Below are 18514 nucleotides of genomic sequence, written 5' to 3' on the forward strand. Positions count from 1 at the left end.
ATCAACCAAAATATGGCGTTCTCTGGCGACAAAACTGTCTTGTAACCTCGACATTTGAGCATGCAGGGTTTTCCTTCTTTTCGAAATCGTAGCCACGAGTCTTACACCATTCAAACGGCCCTTTTTCACCCAGAGCTGCTTTGCCTTCCAGAAGTTCTCCGGGTTAGCTGTCTCAACGACAGTTCACAATGGAATATAACGGGTTTCCGCCACAGGCCAATTCAGTGTTTGAAAGGCGTCTTTCCTTAAAAATACAAAATTTCAGAACCGAGATTGTACTTATTGTCCCATCTTCGGCCAAAGGATGCCTCTTGTGTATAGAATCGTTTGAAGACAGGTTCGGCGATTCTGACCACGTAAATTTCTTTACCACTATATGCTCTTTTATGTTCTTCTTTGTTTGAGGTACATTTACCAATCTAGTTCTAGAAAATGTATTAGAAGAAAATTCAACATTCCTCTTCTCAAGTTGATTACGCCTTAATATCTTGTGCACTTTTCTAAAACACCGTTGCAGTACGAAAGGCTAGCTCATATCTAATGGAAAAACTACGTTCCTTCGTTATGTTGACTCTTTGCAAAATAATTTTTTAGCCCTTCGCAACGACGAAGGGCTAAAGCTCGAAACGTCAGCTTTTGTAATCGTTACGGTGGCCAATTTACCATTTCAACTTTGTTGATATATCCAAATTACAAAATTGATAGAAGCTTAATATAAATATTTTGCACAGTTAAATAGACTATTTGTTTACTGTAAGAAAAGATAACAACTATTTTAAGTGTAAATTAAGGTTGCTAAGGAAATAGGGGATGATTAACCAGCTTTCATATTTTTACTGAATAGCTTACGATAATACATTATTTCCATTCATTTTCTTAAAACCTAAATAAGCGAGAATCATATATACAGAAAATATCTTGTTTGATGCCAAGTTTGTCTTTTAACGAAAGGAACAAGAAAAGTCTGAGTTACAGATGACGAACTGGAACCATGTAGTATAATTTCTTTTTTCAGTGTTATAAATCAGGGTAAATCTCTCTAAAAAAATTGATATATTTCAGCAAAGCAAAGTGAAAGAGGTCCAGTAGCGGACAACTTGTAACTTTGCAGGACTATTTTGACTTCCTTTGTAGATCAGCGTTTGGAAATGAGTTGAGGATGTTACCACGGGGAATATTTAACAACCTGAATAATTTAAAGGAGCTGTGAGTATACAGTCATTGATTGCTTTACCAACAAGCTAATTAGTTAATTTAACGATTGTTTCCGAACGTGGCAACCTCAATTTGAGATACATCACAAAGGAAAATAGCAATCACTTCTTAACTGGTATGTACTAACTTTTGCAATAGACAATATCGGAGAGGAAGCATCGGAAATTATTCAGTAACAGATGCCTATTTGATAGGAGTGTTGAGCATTTTTCGCCCAGCCCCTCCCTCCTCCTCCACCTCAAGCTTACAAACGTCTCTCAAATTTAGTTTTGTCTTTCAAAGCGAGCATACACTCTTCTTACCATTAACAGCATAGTAATCAGCTTTTGATAAAACCACCGGTACCGAATCGAAATGAGGCTTTGGCCTTTCCTTTCCTTGTCTTTTAAGGTTTTCTAATGGGTATTTTAGAGTGCAGCTAAACGAGTGGACTTTTTTGGCGATGGAGAACTTCATTTAGCAGTAGAGTGTTCGTCCTTTCGGTTTACCGGCGTAATTGTTCATGCGGGGTGTTGCAAGAACAGCTTTTTTTCCTTTTTTTCTTATTTCTCAGTTTCTTTATTCTGTTAAAGTCACTTGTTAAAGACGGCTAACTATGTTCTCTGTGGATTTTTTTAACCTCAGTGTAAAGAGGTTATCAAACTACCCAAAAACTGTGAAAACATACTGTCACCAAGCTGCAGCTTTAAAACTCTTGTTACAGTAATTTTGAGTTGTGTCTCAACCCCTTTTTGGACTAATTTAAATGGCTTTCAATGACTCTATCAGCATATAAATGTAAATATAATCCCTAATTAACCAGAAAAGTCCATAATATCTTTGTTACGGATTGAGAGGTAAATAAGATATAGAGGACGATAGAGGTTAAGGGTCAGATATGGCACCTACTAACACTTCTGTTGAAAACTTTTATATTGTGAGAAGTCTCACTTAAAGTTTCGTTTAAAAGGACTCGTCACACACCTCACAAGTCCTTTAATACTGGTAAAGTGTCGCTAATGACACATGCGAAATTTTTCTAAGTTACAGACATGAAGTGCCGTTTAGAATACGGCATCGATCCCTTGAGTCTGAAAGGTCTCTGCTTTTGTTGATTATCGTGAATGGAGTTCTATAGAAACTAATTTTGGGATGTTCTTCCGGCCGACATGTTAAATTCACAAAAGAGGCATGACTTTGGTCAAATGAAGTCGGGCAAAGTCCTTTTTTGTAAAACCAGAGTCTTAATATTACTTTTGGAAATGATGCTATTTTTTTCAGGCTTGACAGTAGATAAAAGAATAATACTAAAAAGAAATGCATTCGGATAATGACTGGATGGATACAGCTTTTGCGCAGTCGATCACAATTAAGTAAAAGAAGTTTGTTCAGTGAAGAAGAAATTACAAATTGCTTGAGTTGGAACAACTCAGTAAATGTTTTCTTCCCAAATTTAGTGACATCAATAACAACGAGCTTCGAACGTTGTCGGAGGGAATATTTGAAAACCTGACCAGCTTAACTGAACTGTCAGTATATATCAGCTGATTGAACGATTGAACGAGATTAAGCCTCTTTACTAGTAACATGTGCGTTTACTGATTATGAATGGTGAAGTATTTTCTAGAAACATTTCGGCAAGTTTTCATCTCGCTTTGGAATCTATTATCACCGTTGCAGTTCTGTGCCAAATCAAGTATCATGCAGCTTAGATTCTGTTGAGGGGGGACATACGTAGGACGATGTGACATGAAGACCGTAAGAAATATTAAGTTACCGAAAACTTTCCATAACTGCAACGAACGAATTTTTTTCAATTTGCAGACGAGCTGCCTAAATACATTTGCCATGTCGGAGAACCATAATATAAAGGCGAAATGCATTGAATACCTTGCATAATATTTATAGTCCCACTTTGTAGAGGTAACCGAATGGGGCTGAGTGAAATAAAGGATTAATATCACGCGTGTTTTCAAAAGTTACAAAAATTGCCCAAGTCGCTGACAATGACTTGTGAAATGTTTCTAAAGCTCTAATTTTCCGTTAAGATGCGCTTTATGGCAAAAGAATTAATTTGCCGTCGATCACTCGATTCTGAAGCTAGAATCTGTTGATTTGTATCGAGTGCAATTTGTGGTCTTTGAAAAAGTTTACAAGTGCCTATTTATTCTAAATTTCAGGAGAAAATCGTGTGATTATTTATTAATAATATACATGAAAAAATACGAGGTAGCTTCAATTCTCATAACTACTCAGAAGAAAAGCGCGCGCATCACGTGCAAAAATAATTTATTCAAACCCTGCAAGTGATAGTGACCTTGACAATGACCAATCATTCTGACCAATCAGAATGTCTGGTTTGTTTCTTTCTTTGCACTGAATTAATCCTCTTCTGCGCTGAATTAACTCTCTTCTGCACTGATTTCACTCTCTTCTGCACTGATTTCACTGAAAACTCCATTCATCTTAATCAATGAGAACTGAGAAATTTCTTCATGTATATCATTAGATCTAAAATACAAAGAAAGTACGTCGGCCCTCGGCCTTACAAGTGTTCAAAACAAATAGAAAATTAAAACCTGGAAATTAACCTAAAAGTTACCTCTTGACTGCCTCCGTAGTTGTCGAACATTGTGGAAAATACCTGATTAGCAATTACAATAACTGGTTAGCTTGGTTGAAATTGAACTGAACTACTGAACAAATAGATTACGCGTCTATATTGAAACTTTATACGCGACAAACATTGTGACAAGTCGTGCGATATATGAATTTGAACGAAGCGCACCCACAACCTTAAACATGAACAGCGCGCGCGTTAAACATAACAATTATTTATAATGAACTGAATATTCGGCGAAACACAGAATACATTCAGAGTATAGAAACGCGAATAAGAAACGATAATTGGAAAGAAAAAGGCGAGGAACTTACGTTTCAAAACACTATAGCAATGCTACTTCTCGCAATCAATGATATTATGCAGACGCATTTGAATATTGATAATTTGCATTAGAAGTTTCAATGGCTTATCCCGAATCGTCTTCTTCATTAATTTGGGTGGCACGGGAGTACATTGGGGACTAAAGAAGGGATTTCTGTCTATCTATTTATTATTCCTCTTGCTCCTGTGCCGCTCGTAATGTAAATACGTGGCCTGGTTTCGAAAAAAATGTATGACACCGATAACTTGCAATGGCACAGTTTTTCGATCACCCCGTTATTTAGCTTGTTTCGTACTTTGTAAGGGTTGAAAACTAGAACCTTTAAATGTGATTCCTTCATTCATGTACCTGGGAAACATGAAGGTTCAATGAGTTAGACACAGTTTCCGGTACGCAAATACACCTGTCCAAAGGGGGTGTGAGATCGCAATCATTTTTTTTGGAATTCATCTCCTGCTTTGCTAAATATTCTTATCCCGTTGAAACTGAAATCTTACGCAAAGGTATGAAATGTATGATAGGTATGAAACTGAAAAGGTATGAAACTGAAATGTTACGCTGGGAATATAATTAACCTTCAGTAGATACACCTTAAGAAGTTACCAATGTAACCGAAAATGCAGAAAGAAATGAATGGCTCACAATGATTGAACAACTAAGTGGCGTAAAAAAATGCTCTTTAACGAAAATGAACTCTATCAAATAGTAACTTGATATCACTAAGAGGTTGGCAGCGACGTCTTGGACACTTGTCGAGGATTGTAACTACGATGCAATACAATTAGAAGTATCGCGTTAGACTACAAGACTTAAAGGATCTGGGATCGAGAGGTGCGGGTTCCAGTCCTACTGCAGAGATTATTGAAGTTACTCTTTCAACTTAGGAGTATATAACTTAAGCCTTGAGCTCTGCCAAGTAAGGGATAGTTCCGTCTGAGCTACAATTGTATACTTCAAACAAATTTTGTCCAACATCATGTGGTACATGGAGAATGTATAACCATCCGTCAACATTGCGTTAGATTGGAATCCTAGTTCTGTTCAATATCAAAATATTCATTTAACACTTTGCTTCACGGGAAAATGTTTGATGGTTATTAAGCAAATGTCGAAGTGTGGATGCACGTGCACGTGGATGGTTTGGAGAGTAGGAGAGAAGCGTAAGGGTTGCTAAAAGGGCAGAGGCTTTCCCTTGGGCGGCTGTTGCTCCGCTATCTGGACGGACAGTAATACCGATAAGGAAGACTCGGATGAGCGACAAACTGCGCGTAGTTTTTGAGTTGTAGGACTTGCGGCTGAACTGAATTTAAAGTTGCAGTGTATTGCAACTCGCACATGATAGAACTTACGTGCAGTTATGCGTATATTTAACAGCTATCTATGTAGATACCTCGAGCGTGCATTAGATGTGAGACGGTAAATGGGAAAGACGCGCGTAGCGCCGACTAGACTACGAGCGGTCACGTAACCAACAAGCGCAAATGGAATAACTACGTTGGTCAAATTAACCTCTTGTAAATAATTCTGTGCTAGCCCACTACTTTTTTTTCACTCTTAATATTTTTTAATTAAAACAACCCGAAGTTAATGCTTCTTCCGACTGTCAAAACTGAAAATAATCACATGAGATACGTGTTGCTATACAACCGGAAATTAATCAAAATGCAACGCTAAGCAATTTACACAGCCAGCTCTTCATATTTATTCGAAATACAGCAATTTCGTTAAAATCTAAGAAATTTTTAAGAATACGAGATATGGTACAAAATTTCCTAAGAAACACTCAAGTGTGTTTGAGTTTTAGCTCAGTCTTCAAACGATAAAGCTGTACACATAATTTTTTTCAACCGTTTTGTTTGGTGGAACCTGAGCGAAGGAAGTGAATGAGAACTGAAAAAATTTAGCCAGCAACACTTGAGTGAATTGAGTGAACCAATCTCAACAATAAAGGTGCAATATCCCGAAGCCATGAGTCTGACATAGACCGTTGACAATGTAACTGAAAGTGCAGAAAGGATATGAATAATGCCTAGTGATCGGGCAACTTAGTCGTATAAAAAAATGCGTTTTAACTAAAATAAATCTTTTAAAATAGTTGAATTGAAATTACTGAAGAGTCAACAATATCTGCGAGGAGTCGTTAGCGGCACTGGGGATTCTTTTCTAAGTTCCGAGTGTGCTGCTTGTAGGCTGCATTTGTCATGCTACCAAGACGTTAAGTTTTAAACACAGATTGCTAAAGGTTCCGGACACCAAAAATGGGAAGCGGGCTCATTTTTTTTTTTAACTCCTTCATAACAGATAACAAAGAGTGCAGTTTGCATTTTGCCATCAAATCACAGGTACATCTACAACAACAAACTCAGCCGCCTCAAGCTGGGAATATTCAATGAACTTAAAGTCATTGGAAATTTTGTGATTGGTCGTGTTTTTGTTTCTTTTCGTTTTTATTTTTGTTCTGTAAGTTATAGAAATCTACAGCTGAAATTTAAGCCACGGGCTCTTTTATACGCAAATATATACAATGAGCGATTCTATGTAAGCGCTTTATCAGAGTTGTTTCACTATTGACTTAAGTACCTAGTTGATTAGAAAATACTGGCTGATCGGATTAAAGGAAGTGATATAACAGGTGGTGTGCCTTTCAGTTGAGGTAAAACGTTGCCCCGTTAGCAAATATACTTAGTGGAAAGTAGCGAGGAAAATAGTAAACAAATAGCAAGTAAATGTCAATTAGATCGATTTCATAAACTTCAATATTTTATGACTTTGTTATTACTGATCTGCAACTGAAATCATTTATCACAGGTGGTTAAAAAAGAGCTATCACCAAACATATTTGATGCAGAAATTACAAAGAGCACTCTCTGGTTCCCTCGATAAAAGTTCAACGAGACTGGCTATAAAAAGGAACAGGGTCACTGAACTTATCGAAATCATAATTAACAAGTAGATTTCCACGTTTCCGTGCGACTGTACAGTGATATATCACAGATGACGCCGATCAAAATTTAAGAGGCCTTTTTCATCGAGAGGTGCTTTTCCTTACAGAAATTCTCCGGCTTACATTTCTGAACGACAGCTCACAATGCAATATATGTACGACCAGTTGCCTCAAGCCAATTCCGTGTTTAAAAGGCGTTTTTCTTTAGAAAGAAAACCGAGATTGTACGTGTTGTCCATTTTTCGGGAAAGGATGCCTCTTGGGTAGATTCGTTTAAATCAGCTTCGGCAATTTTCACGCCGTGAATTTGTTTACAATTATATGCTCTTTTATGTTGTTCTTTGTTTGAGGGACATTAACTATGGAAAAAGTTCCAGTAAAAGTGTGAGAAGAAAATTCAAGATTCTTCTAACTCTCAAGTTGATTACGACTTTACACGTTGTGCACTTTTCTAAAACACTGTTACAGGGGGAAAAACTAGCTCAGATCTAATGGAAAAAGTACGTTCCTTCGAGATATTGGCTCTTTGCAAAATGATTTTCTTCCTAAAATTTTCATAAATGTTCAATAAAGATCTAACAAAACAAAAACACGTTTGACAATATGGTCAGCGGTGAGCGACCAAGGTGGACGCATGGTTTGCAGCTCCGTCCTAGCTTCAACTTTTTCAACATTTTCTTTGTGTATTGTATACTATTTTCTTCAGTAATCGTCAAATTTTCAATCATCAACATGCCGACTGACTCTAATTCATCGTTAAAGAAGAATAATCCAGAGCCTAAAGCTCAAATTGAAGATCTCGCTGAAGAGATCAGGAATCTCAAATCGCAGTTAGCTAACAAAGATGGCGACGAGTCAACATCAGCAGCAGCACAGGCTGAGAGAGACCAACGATCTCCCACAACTGAGCAAGCAGATTTTCACCCAGTCCAAACTAGAGCGGAAGCAGAGCTCAGGCGGTTAAGTGTTCGTCTTGCCCAAGTGATTGCGAAAGTTGATGAGGTAGGGGAGGCGATTGATGCCATCGAGGAGTACAGCTTCTAGTACAACATCAAGATTGTAGGAGTACTTGAACTCAACTCACTTCCTGTGTTGCCGAAAGCAGCGAGTGGAACTTGGTCAAAATTGTTTTTCAGAGTGGCGTGATGTACCGGTGGAGGTCCCCCAAAGTACAAAGGAGACTCTCGATCTCTGTCCTATTCTTATTAATGACAAGCAAATTGATATTGTTTCGTATGCTAAGATCCTTGGTGTAAATCTTTCGAGCGACTTAAAATGGAACCATCATATTTCCGAAGCTGTTAAGAAGGCTAGGAAACGCTTGTTCTGTCTCTCTCAGTTAAAGCGCTGAGGTCTAGGTTCTGAGGAATTAGTGCAGTTCTGTCGTAGCTGCATTTGCCCTATTACTGAATATGCCTGCCCAGTCTGTCATGATAGTCTACCCGTGTATCTTTCTCGTGAGTTAGAGGCAGTGCAAAGGAGGACGATGTGTATTATTTTTCCATGTTTTCCTTATGACGAAGCGCTGGTTAAGGCAGGACTTGTAACTCTGTCAGGCAGAAGAGACAAACTTTTTAAGAACATTTTGGAAAACAAAGACAGTAAGCTTAAGAATTTACTCCCCCCACAAAATACCAAGTGTTATAACCTCAAGAAGTCACGCATGTTGAACCCGGTTTTGAAGACTGAGATTTCGTAATAGTTTCATCGTTTAAGATGCAAGATTTCTGATTCTATACTTTTATAGTTTGTAGATATAGTTTTAATCCCTTTAATTATGTAGGGATTTATCCATATTTTTTTACCATGTAAATATGACGTAATTCAGCTTTTGGGCTGTAAAGTTATATAGATAAACTATCTGTCTATCGAAATAGAGAGTGTGTTGTCTCGGAAAGATAAAGAAGAAAGTGGAAGTGGTTCAGCCTGTAGTTATGACCAAAATTCCTGATGATTTCCGCCTTTTCGTGGGCCGTAAAATTAAAGATAGCGAATGGAACTGCAGTCAGTGGCGAAGAGCTTACGGAAGAATGTTTCAGAGAATTTAAAGAAAGAGAACCTGTAACTCAGAGAATGTGGCACATGCAGCTACAATTACAGTTATTCTGACCAAAGAGCCTATGCGTATCAAGACCATAAAGTTGAGTGAAGCAATTGACTTCGAACAGTTCAGCAATGCGACGAAACTATTCAGAGTCACCGCTCTCATCCTAAAGTTTATCAGAAGTTTAAAGGCAGCGAGAAACCGGAGAAGAGAAAAGCATAACAAAAAACCAACCCTGACGGTAGAAGAGATCAGTGAACCAAAGAGCTTATGGATTCGCGAAATACATGAACCTATGAAGCATGAAAAGAATTTTGAGAATCTAAAGCAACAACTCGGTTTGTTCAGCCAAGATGGTAACATTCTGAGGTGCAAAGGCAGTCTGGGGAACGCTCCACTGGACATCGCAGCGCGTTACCCTATTCTGTTAACAAGACGAAATCACGTGAGAAGACTGATCGTGTAACCCTGTCACAGAAAGCTGAATCAGGGAGGAGTAAGAACTGTAACTCTCGTACAACTGAGAAGTGGAATCTGGGTTCCCAAGGCCAGACAACTTGAAAAATAAAACTATAGCATGATAACACGATAAAAAAAGCACTAACAACCTCGAAAAATTGCGATTCAAGAAAAAATCACAACTCTTAGCTCCCTACAACTTACACACGCGAAAATCGTCCGCATGACTTATCGACGAAATTTTTTAGAACTTACAAATTTTCAAAGGACGCACACAAGCTCAGAAACTGTTTCTGTAACATTTCCCACCCCCCAAACTGGGAGGTAGTCTTGGTGGATTTCTTAAGAAGTAATTGACAATTATTTCCAAGCTGAACCAGTTTGTTATTAGTCTCCAACAGTATGCAAATTTCGCATCGTGTTCTGTTCGTGGTATCTAGATACTCTCGGTAGTCCAACGTGCTCGACAGTTTGACTCAATCCCGTTTACCAGTTCTGCTTCTTACATTCTGAATCTGTGTTCGTCTTTCAACCATTCTATGAAAGCTATGACTGATCTTTGTCTGGCGCGTTCGTTTAACCAGCGACTGAAGTTCTTTAGTTGATGATCGGGCAGCTTTTTAACCAGCAAGCTGTGAAGAGTTCCATCTCCTAACTCGCCGTTTTTTTTTCAGGCTGTAACTTTATCACTGCGATTCCAACAAGGTCAGCGAACTTCTCTAGCGCGTGGACATCGTTGCTTCTTGTTAACGGCGCCTGTTCTAGTTGATCCAAGTAAGCTCACAGACGCCTGCGTGTACCACCATACTTCGTTTTTAAAATTTCTTTTCTCTCCTCGTATTCGGGTCCAGTGACTCCACAATGCATCCGGAGTATGGAAACGCGAATAAGAAACCATCATTGGAAAGAAAATAGTGAAAAACTTACATAATTAAATTGGCGAGTGTACGTTGGCTAAGCTATGTAAAATGTTCAATACTGAGATTTTTAAGCCCAACTTAATCGTATCAAAGTAGCAACATGGAGATCGCAAATGTCTCGATTTAGATCTAGGTTACTAAAATCAAGACGATGTATAACTGCTGCGATAAGAACACACAACGCCATCCCCACTCCCTCCCCCTCCCCCTCCCCAACTATTTATCCAGGACTTATCTGCTTGTGTTTCCTGAAAATTTCTGTTGCATACTACACTGATGGATGAGGCTTTTAGTAGCAACAGCCGAGTAAAAAGCTATTTCACAGCACCTTGGGAATGTTACCTCTCGCAATTAAAAAAGTGTGCACACACGTTTGAATATTGACAATTTTCATTAGAGTTCTCAATGGCTCATTCCACATTGTCTTCTTAATATATGAGGGCAGCACAGGAGCAAAGTGGGGAATAAAAGAGGGATTACTGTCTATCTATCTATCTATCTATCTATCTATCTATCTATCTATCCATCTATCTATCTATCTATCTATCTATCTATCTATCATTCCTCATGCTCCTGTGCCGCTCGTAATGTAAAGATTACGGGGCCTGGTTTAGAAAAAACTTGCAATGCAATATTTTGGTTGCCCTCTTATCTAGCACCTTTCGTGCGTTGTAAGGGTCAATAACTAAATTTTCAAATCTGACTCCTTCAACCATGGATCCAGGAAACGTGAAGGCACAATGAAGGCGCGAGATCCCTTTCATTTTCTATAGAAATTTATTTCCTGCTTTCCTAAATATATCTATCTTGTTGAGAACCAAATGTTACGCACATGTAACTCGCACCTACAGCTGGGAAAATAATCACTCTTCATTAAATACAGCTTTAGAAGTTACCACTGTAATCTAAGCAGCATAACGATACAAATGACCCACAGTGATTGGACAACTAAGTAGTGTAAACAATTTTGGCATAATTTCTTGACTTTTAATGTATTTTTGCATAGTGTTTTTTTTAACAATTTTATTTATCTAAAATACCAAGCCCTAAAAGGGTTCAAAACAAACTGAAATTAAACTCTGGAAATTAACTTAAAAGTTACTTCTTGAATGCCTCCGTAACATTGTGGCAAATACATGATTAGTAGTTACAATAACTTGGTTGAAACTGAACTGAACGCCTGGAAAAAAAAGATTACGCGTCTTTAATGAAACGTTGAACGCGACAAACATCGCGATACGTAGTGCTATATATATTTTACCTTTCTGGGACAAAATTGCGGGCTGTTTCCATAATTAGGGAAGTTAATTTTTTCAAAACCCCGATTGGTTGGGTAAAGTGTTTGTTTAAGACTTTTTGCTCTCTTTCTGCATCTTTTTATTTACTTTTTTAACAACAATAACATGAAACTTGATTAATTGGGAAACCGTCTAATGAAGTTGTGCATGGTAAACCTTGTGGCTTTATCCTGTTTGCACTTGGAACATTTTATGGTTCACTCAGCTGGTACGGAGGTTGGCAGAGACGTTCAAGAGCCGTAACTAATCGTGGGTTGCAACTAAAGGGCCAATACACTGAGAAGATCATACAGTATAACGGATCACGTTCGACTAACGGAAAGAATAAAAACTGCCATGTTTCATGATATCTAATGCGCACTAATCGTACATGTAAGCGAGAGGGGATGGCGCTGCCCCTCCCTTTATTGGATGTGAAGGTTTGCTCGCGCTGAGTTTTTGAGTAATTGTCTGACAGCTCTTTATTGATAATAATTGTAAACAGTTGGTAAGCATTTTTATAATTATGCAATATAAAAGGGGGAAATAAACAAATATTTACACGATATATTGTGGCCTTATCATTACTATAGCCGGTGTCTGGCGCGTTGGACCTGCGATCGAGAGGTTGGGGTTCGAACCCTGACAGAGATCATTTTAGTTTCTCGAACAAAACTCTTCTTTACTCTCCGAGTACTGGAAATTGTACACAGTTTGGACAAGTGTTTTGTCTTTTGAAACTTAGCGAGGGAAATGCTGAATTGAGAAATTAAATTCTGCCAGCAACACCTGAGTGAGTTCAGCTAACCAGTCTAAACACTAGAAGTGCAATATCCGAGGCCGAGAAACTAATAAAGCGATTAAGATCATCATGGCTTCAAAATAATTCGATGAGACAAGCGTGTGCTCATAAAAAGATAAAAAGCCTCCATCTAACTCGAAAAGGTGGTCGTATCTTATCTCCTCTCTAAAGAAAACTCTGAATGAAGGATACTTAGTACTTGGTTAGGATATTCATATATTGCTGAACAGTTGATTGAAATAGAATAGGGATTCAATGAAATAATAAAGAAAAATCAGGACAGTTATGAAGGCTGTATACCATTAGCGGAAGTCCTTCGTCTAAAATCCTTTTACTTTGGCCACATTAGATTCGCATAATTAGCAGAAAGGTGGCGGAGGCTTGACGTTGTAAACAGGGTGCAAATACACAGAGTATTCACTGCGCAATGCATCTTATTCTAATCGGTGATAAAAAGGAAACAAATCCATTCTAGAATACAACAACTCTAAAAAATCCCCAAATGGCATGGTGGTTCTCGTAACAGATAAAAAAGGGTGATGACTTCACTTTACTTCTAAGTTGAAATGTCGTGCTTGTAAACTGCATTTGTCATGCTACTAGTGCGTTGAGTTTTCAAACTCAGCTTGCCATCGGTACACTAGACCACACAAAGAGAGCCAGGTTTATTTTTGGCACTCCTTACTGCACTGCTTAGTACTTACTGCACTGCTGTTGTCACTGCTTACTGAACCTGCAAACAGGCAGGTGTAATAATGGCGGTCTGCCACGCAATATTGGCCTCCGTGTTTTTGCTATGGCTGGCTGACTGTGGATGAATACTCGTCTTGCAACACACCTAACTTATTGGTAACTAAACCCACAACCATTTAGTGCAAGCTGAGTTCTGGAAGGGAAAATGGTTTTAATAATTTTGAAGAACTTAGCTCTCTTCACTGCTGATGTATGAGATACGTTGTGATTGAAACCTACATTTTGGTAGACGATGTGAATGAATGCTCGTCTGGCAACACACTTAACTTATCGGTGACTGAACCCACAATCATTTTGTGCAAGCTGGACTCTGGAAAGGAAAGCGGTTTTAATAATTTAGATGAACTCAGCTCTCGTCACTGTTGGTCCTTGAGAACCGTTGAGATTGAAATTTGCATCTTAGTGATGATATGGTAATGTGCCCTGCATTGTTTAAACCTACATTGTTTAAACCTGCTAATTCATTGTTCCAGCATTTTGCCATCTTAAACAATAGCAAGTGCAAGCGTAAATTCTCCAAGAGCCGAATTTCATATTACGCTAATACGATGGCGACCAAAGACCAAATAGCTTTTACTTCTTTCGGGCGATGTTGAACCGAACCCCGGATGGCAAGGCGTTATTGACCAAACGGGAGATTATCTGCAGGACCTCCCAAGGTCTGTTCACCAGGGATTAAACCTGAGTGTAGCACACATCTATAGCCGCACCCTTAGGAATAAGGTCGACGAGATGAAAATATTGCTGCACACGGCTGCCGTTTTGACATTCTTGCGATTACAGAAACTCACTTGGATCGGAAAATTTCCAATCGACAACTCGAGATTGATAACTACAAGATTATCCGAAGGGACAGAGACGCTAACACCATCGGCGGTGGATGTTTGCTCTACATCGCCAATCATATATGCTCAACAAGGCTAAGCTCCTTGGAATCGAAGGACAGTGAGGCTATATAGCTTAAGATTCTGGTAAACTCGTCCGTTTTCATCGTAGGAACTGTTTATAGACCACCTTCAGATTCTCTATTCTTTGATAGATTTCAGGTCATACTCGAGGAACTCTGGATTAAACGCCGCAATGTAGATATTTAACACTCTTCTTAAAGCAAAACAATCCAAAAATCAAGAACTGTGGGCTAAGTATCGCTCATTAAGAAATAGAGTTAAGCGCGATGTTAGAGATGCTAAATGCAAGTTCTACATCGATCTTTTTGACGAAGTAAAAGATTGCAAGTCATACTGGAAGTTGGTCTAAAAAGCTGCTTAGAGTCCTGTGCCGCGCAGCCTATATTTGGAATTAGGTCATCAGATGGGGAAATCGAAACATCTGATTATAAGAGAGCGAAGATCCTTAATGAGCACTTCTTTACTGTTGGTGAAAAGTTGGAAAACGACCTTCCTGTTTGTAGTCAGGAGAGTAGTAATATTTACTTTTACCGTGTTACTCTCTGCATAACGAATATTTCCATATCGTATGATAATGTTGCTAATAACATTAAAAAGATGAAAACAAACAAGCCAGCGGACCGGATGATGTTTCCCCAAAACTGCTTAAACGCGCAGGAAAGGAGCTGATCCCACCATTATTATCTCTTTATAACCAAAGTCTCGCACGAAATTCAGTCCCTGCCTCGTGGAAAAACGCTAACGTCTCTGTCCTCTTCAAGAAAGACGATGAAACTGACAGGCAAAACTATCGACCAATTTCCCTACTATGCGTCTCAGAAAAGCTGACTGAACAGGCTGTTGCCACCACAATAACTGCTCATATTTCTGAGCATAATGTCAGCCACTCTCACCATTGAGCCTACAAAAAAGGCCACTCAACGGAATTGTTGTTGGTAAAAATGTTCGAGGACTGGAGACGTGCACTGGATAAAAATCTAGTGGTTGGCATCGTCTTCGTTGACTTCCGCAAGGCCTTCGATTCCATCTCTCATCACGTCCTCTCGAAAAAGTTGCAAGCAGTTGGTGTTGCTGGCGATCTATGGTGCTGGATGAAAGATTACTTAGCTGGCCGCTCTCAAGCTCAAGCCACAGTCGTAAATGGTTTTCACTCCGAAATCCTACCTGTGAAGTTTGGCGTGCCACAGGGATCCGTTTTGGGTCCCACCTTGTATTTGTTGTTTTGCAACGACTTGCCTGATATAGTTGGGGATTGCGGTGGTGATATTCACATGTATGCCGATGACACTACGAATTATGCGACTGCGTATTCTACTGAGTAGCTACTTTTGACGACAAAACAAACTTATTCGATATACATTTAAATTCTCGAAGCTTGTTGAGAAATTTCGATAAATTTAATTCATTGCTGAGAATCTTAATACGCCGTTCTCTGTGGTTGCTTTGTCAGAAACTTGACTAACTGATTGCACAGCAGAGTTCGTAAACACTACAGGATACAAGTTTGTCTCCAGCCATCGTAAATCGAAAACAGGCGGCGGAGTTGGAATTTATTTTACCAAACGGCCTTGAATACAAGCTTCTCCATGCGAAGAATGCAAATTCTCAGATCCAGATATAATTGAATCGCTTTTCTGGGAAATTATGGTTCCTTACGGAAAAAAAAGAAAAAACATTGTCGGTCGCGTGTACAGACCAGCAAATCAAAACGCTGCCATATTTATTGACAAATTCAACAATATTCTCTCACTAATTTCTGAAGGCAATAAACATAGACCGTCTCCAATACAATCATCATGTTCCAACACAGAAATTTATTGACAACTTATTTCACACGCCTTTCTTCCTCTCATCTCCACTCCAAAATGGTAGAGTGGTCCAAAATATCTTTGTGACTGATTGAGAGCTAAATACAGCATAGAAGACGATAGAAGTTAAGGGTCAGATAAGGCATGTATACTTTTGTTGAAAAATTGTATATGGTGAGAAGTCTCATCTAAAGTTTCGTTTAAAAGAACATTTAACTCATCTCACAAGCCCTTGAACACTGGTTAAGCATTGTGGCGCTCATCCCGCAGGCAACAAACAACAATACCAACAATAACAACAACACGCTAATGACACGTGCAAAATTACTGTAAAGCCTTAACTTACCGACATGATGTGCCGTTTAGAATAAGGCATTGCTCACTCGAGTCTGGAAGGTCTTTGCTTGTGTTGATTCTCGTGGATGAAGTTCTATAGAAACTAATTTTGGAAAGTTCTTCCGGTCGACATCTATACAGCTTTGCAGACAAGTCAACGATATCTGCGGGAAGTCCCTAGCAGTACCAGGGATTCTTTTCTAAGTTCTGAATGTGCTGTTTATAGGCTGCATTTGTCATTTTAGTGAGACGTTAAGTCTTAAACTCATATTGCACAAGGTTAATGACACCAACTGAATAGGAAGCCAGCTTTCTTTTACACAACTTCATTACAGATAATAAAGAGCGCTGTTTGCATTTTCCCATCAAATTACAGGTACATCTACAACAACAAACTCAGCAGCCTTCATCCGGGAATATTCAATAACTTAAAGTCCCTGGAAATATTGTGAGTGGTTGTGTTTTTTATTTTTTGCTTATTGATTTTTTGTTCTGTAAATTATAGAAATCAACAACTGAAATTTAAGTCATGGGCTCCTTTCTACGGGAATACATTGAGTGATTTCTTTGGGTGCTCTATCAGAGTTGTTTCACCATAGACATTTACTGATATAATTACATAACATAACGTAACATGACTTAGTATAATTTCAGAGCTGAGCAAAGAGTTTCCAGCAATATGATTGGTCGAGCGGTTCCTTATATGACGCTATCTAAACCGCTCCACGCGGTTTATATAAAATGTTAAAATAAAATGTTAATAAATGTTACTAAAATGTTATGATTTTAGAAATTTCTCTGTTGTTCAGCTCTGAAATTATACTAAAACAATTATTCGCCTCAGGTTCAATGAATATTGTCGAATAATGCCCTCGACTTCGTCTCGGGGATTATTCGACGATATTCACCTCGCCTTCGGCGAATAATTGTTAAATAATTTTTATTTCTGAAGATAAAATCACATATCCTAAGTTACAACATAAACTCACGAGGAAAACTATTACATGTCATATTTAAAAATCATCCTATTACTAAAAACGTTCTTAAACCTTTCAGTGTGGATTCTAGGGACAGAGACTGACGTATTTCTAAGATTGTACCTCATACTCTTTTCCTTGGGTAAAAACTGGAAAAACGGGCATTCGGGGTCATTCGATCTTTTTTTGTAGAGTGCCTTTTCCGCCTTCTCTAGCAAATCCCTGATATCTACATTCTTGGACATAAACTTCCTTTTCAAACACCGGTTAAAAAACTTCTGTATTATAGAAAGGTCGGAGTCTGAGGCACCATAAACCGGCAGGGCATAAGAAAAATTTGGTAAAAATATTGCCTTAAAAAGGTGATCTACTTCCTCCTGGGACATTCCTTCCTTACGTAAAGATCCTAATATGAATAATGACTTGTTCGCCTTAATTACCTTCGCGCGCACGTGACTACTACATTTACAATTTTGTTGGAAAGTAATACCTAATATGGATAACTCTGCACACTGCGGACTGCTGTATATCCTTAACTGGGGCGATGTCCTGATTGAAACCTTTCTTACGGAAAATAATCTCCTTGCATTTAGTTGGACTGCATGTTACTTGGACGATAATTGTAGAGTCATCAGCATATTTAAACAAGGCTGAGCGACCTTCTAGATTGAACTCCAAATCATTAATAAACACGTTAAAAAGATATGGCCCACTGACACTACCTTGTGTCGTACCCCTATTAACCTCACGCCACTGTCCCTTAAAACCGTTATAAACTACTCCCTGCTGGCTTTTCTCGAGAAAACTTAAATACCAGTTCACAATAAGGGGATTCAATGGCAACTTCCCAAGCTTAGATGACAGAGTTCATGATTGACACAGTCAAATGCTTTGCTAAAATCCATTGCAAACACTCGGACGGCTTTGCAGTCTTGCTCGTCTAAATAGCTGTAGATGATATGCTGCATGCTCAAGAGCGCATCAGTGCAAGTCACCCCTGTCTTATAAGCAAGCTATGTTGAACTCAGATGCTGTTCGACAATGTCTCGTGCATGGGTGTTATACACAGATTTCTCGAATGCACGTGCAATTACAGGCGTGATCTTAATTCCTCTGAAATCCTGCTTGCCCTTAGGGATGTCAACCT

General features: G+C 38.7%; 2 protein-coding genes across 2 annotated transcripts in view; both read left to right on the forward strand.

Moving 5' to 3' along the window:
* The window catches only part of LOC148741326 (uncharacterized), a 60259-nt gene extending 59033 nt beyond the window's left edge, over positions 1-1226 (forward strand). The window contains exon 7 of the mRNA XM_088732714.1: positions 1135-1226. Coding sequence (XP_088588840.1) covers positions 1135-1210 — 76 coding nt within the window. The 3' untranslated portion in view covers positions 1211-1226. The remainder of the gene's footprint in view (positions 1-1134) is intronic.
* LOC148741321 (uncharacterized) overlaps positions 1-18514 on the forward strand; it is a 220957-nt gene that overhangs the window by 161649 nt on the left and 40794 nt on the right. The window lies entirely within an intron of this gene.

This window comes from Stylophora pistillata, chromosome 1 (genome assembly GCF_964205215.1).
Source record: "Stylophora pistillata chromosome 1, jaStyPist1.2, whole genome shotgun sequence".
NCBI classification, from domain to species: domain Eukaryota; kingdom Metazoa; phylum Cnidaria; class Anthozoa; order Scleractinia; family Pocilloporidae; genus Stylophora; species Stylophora pistillata.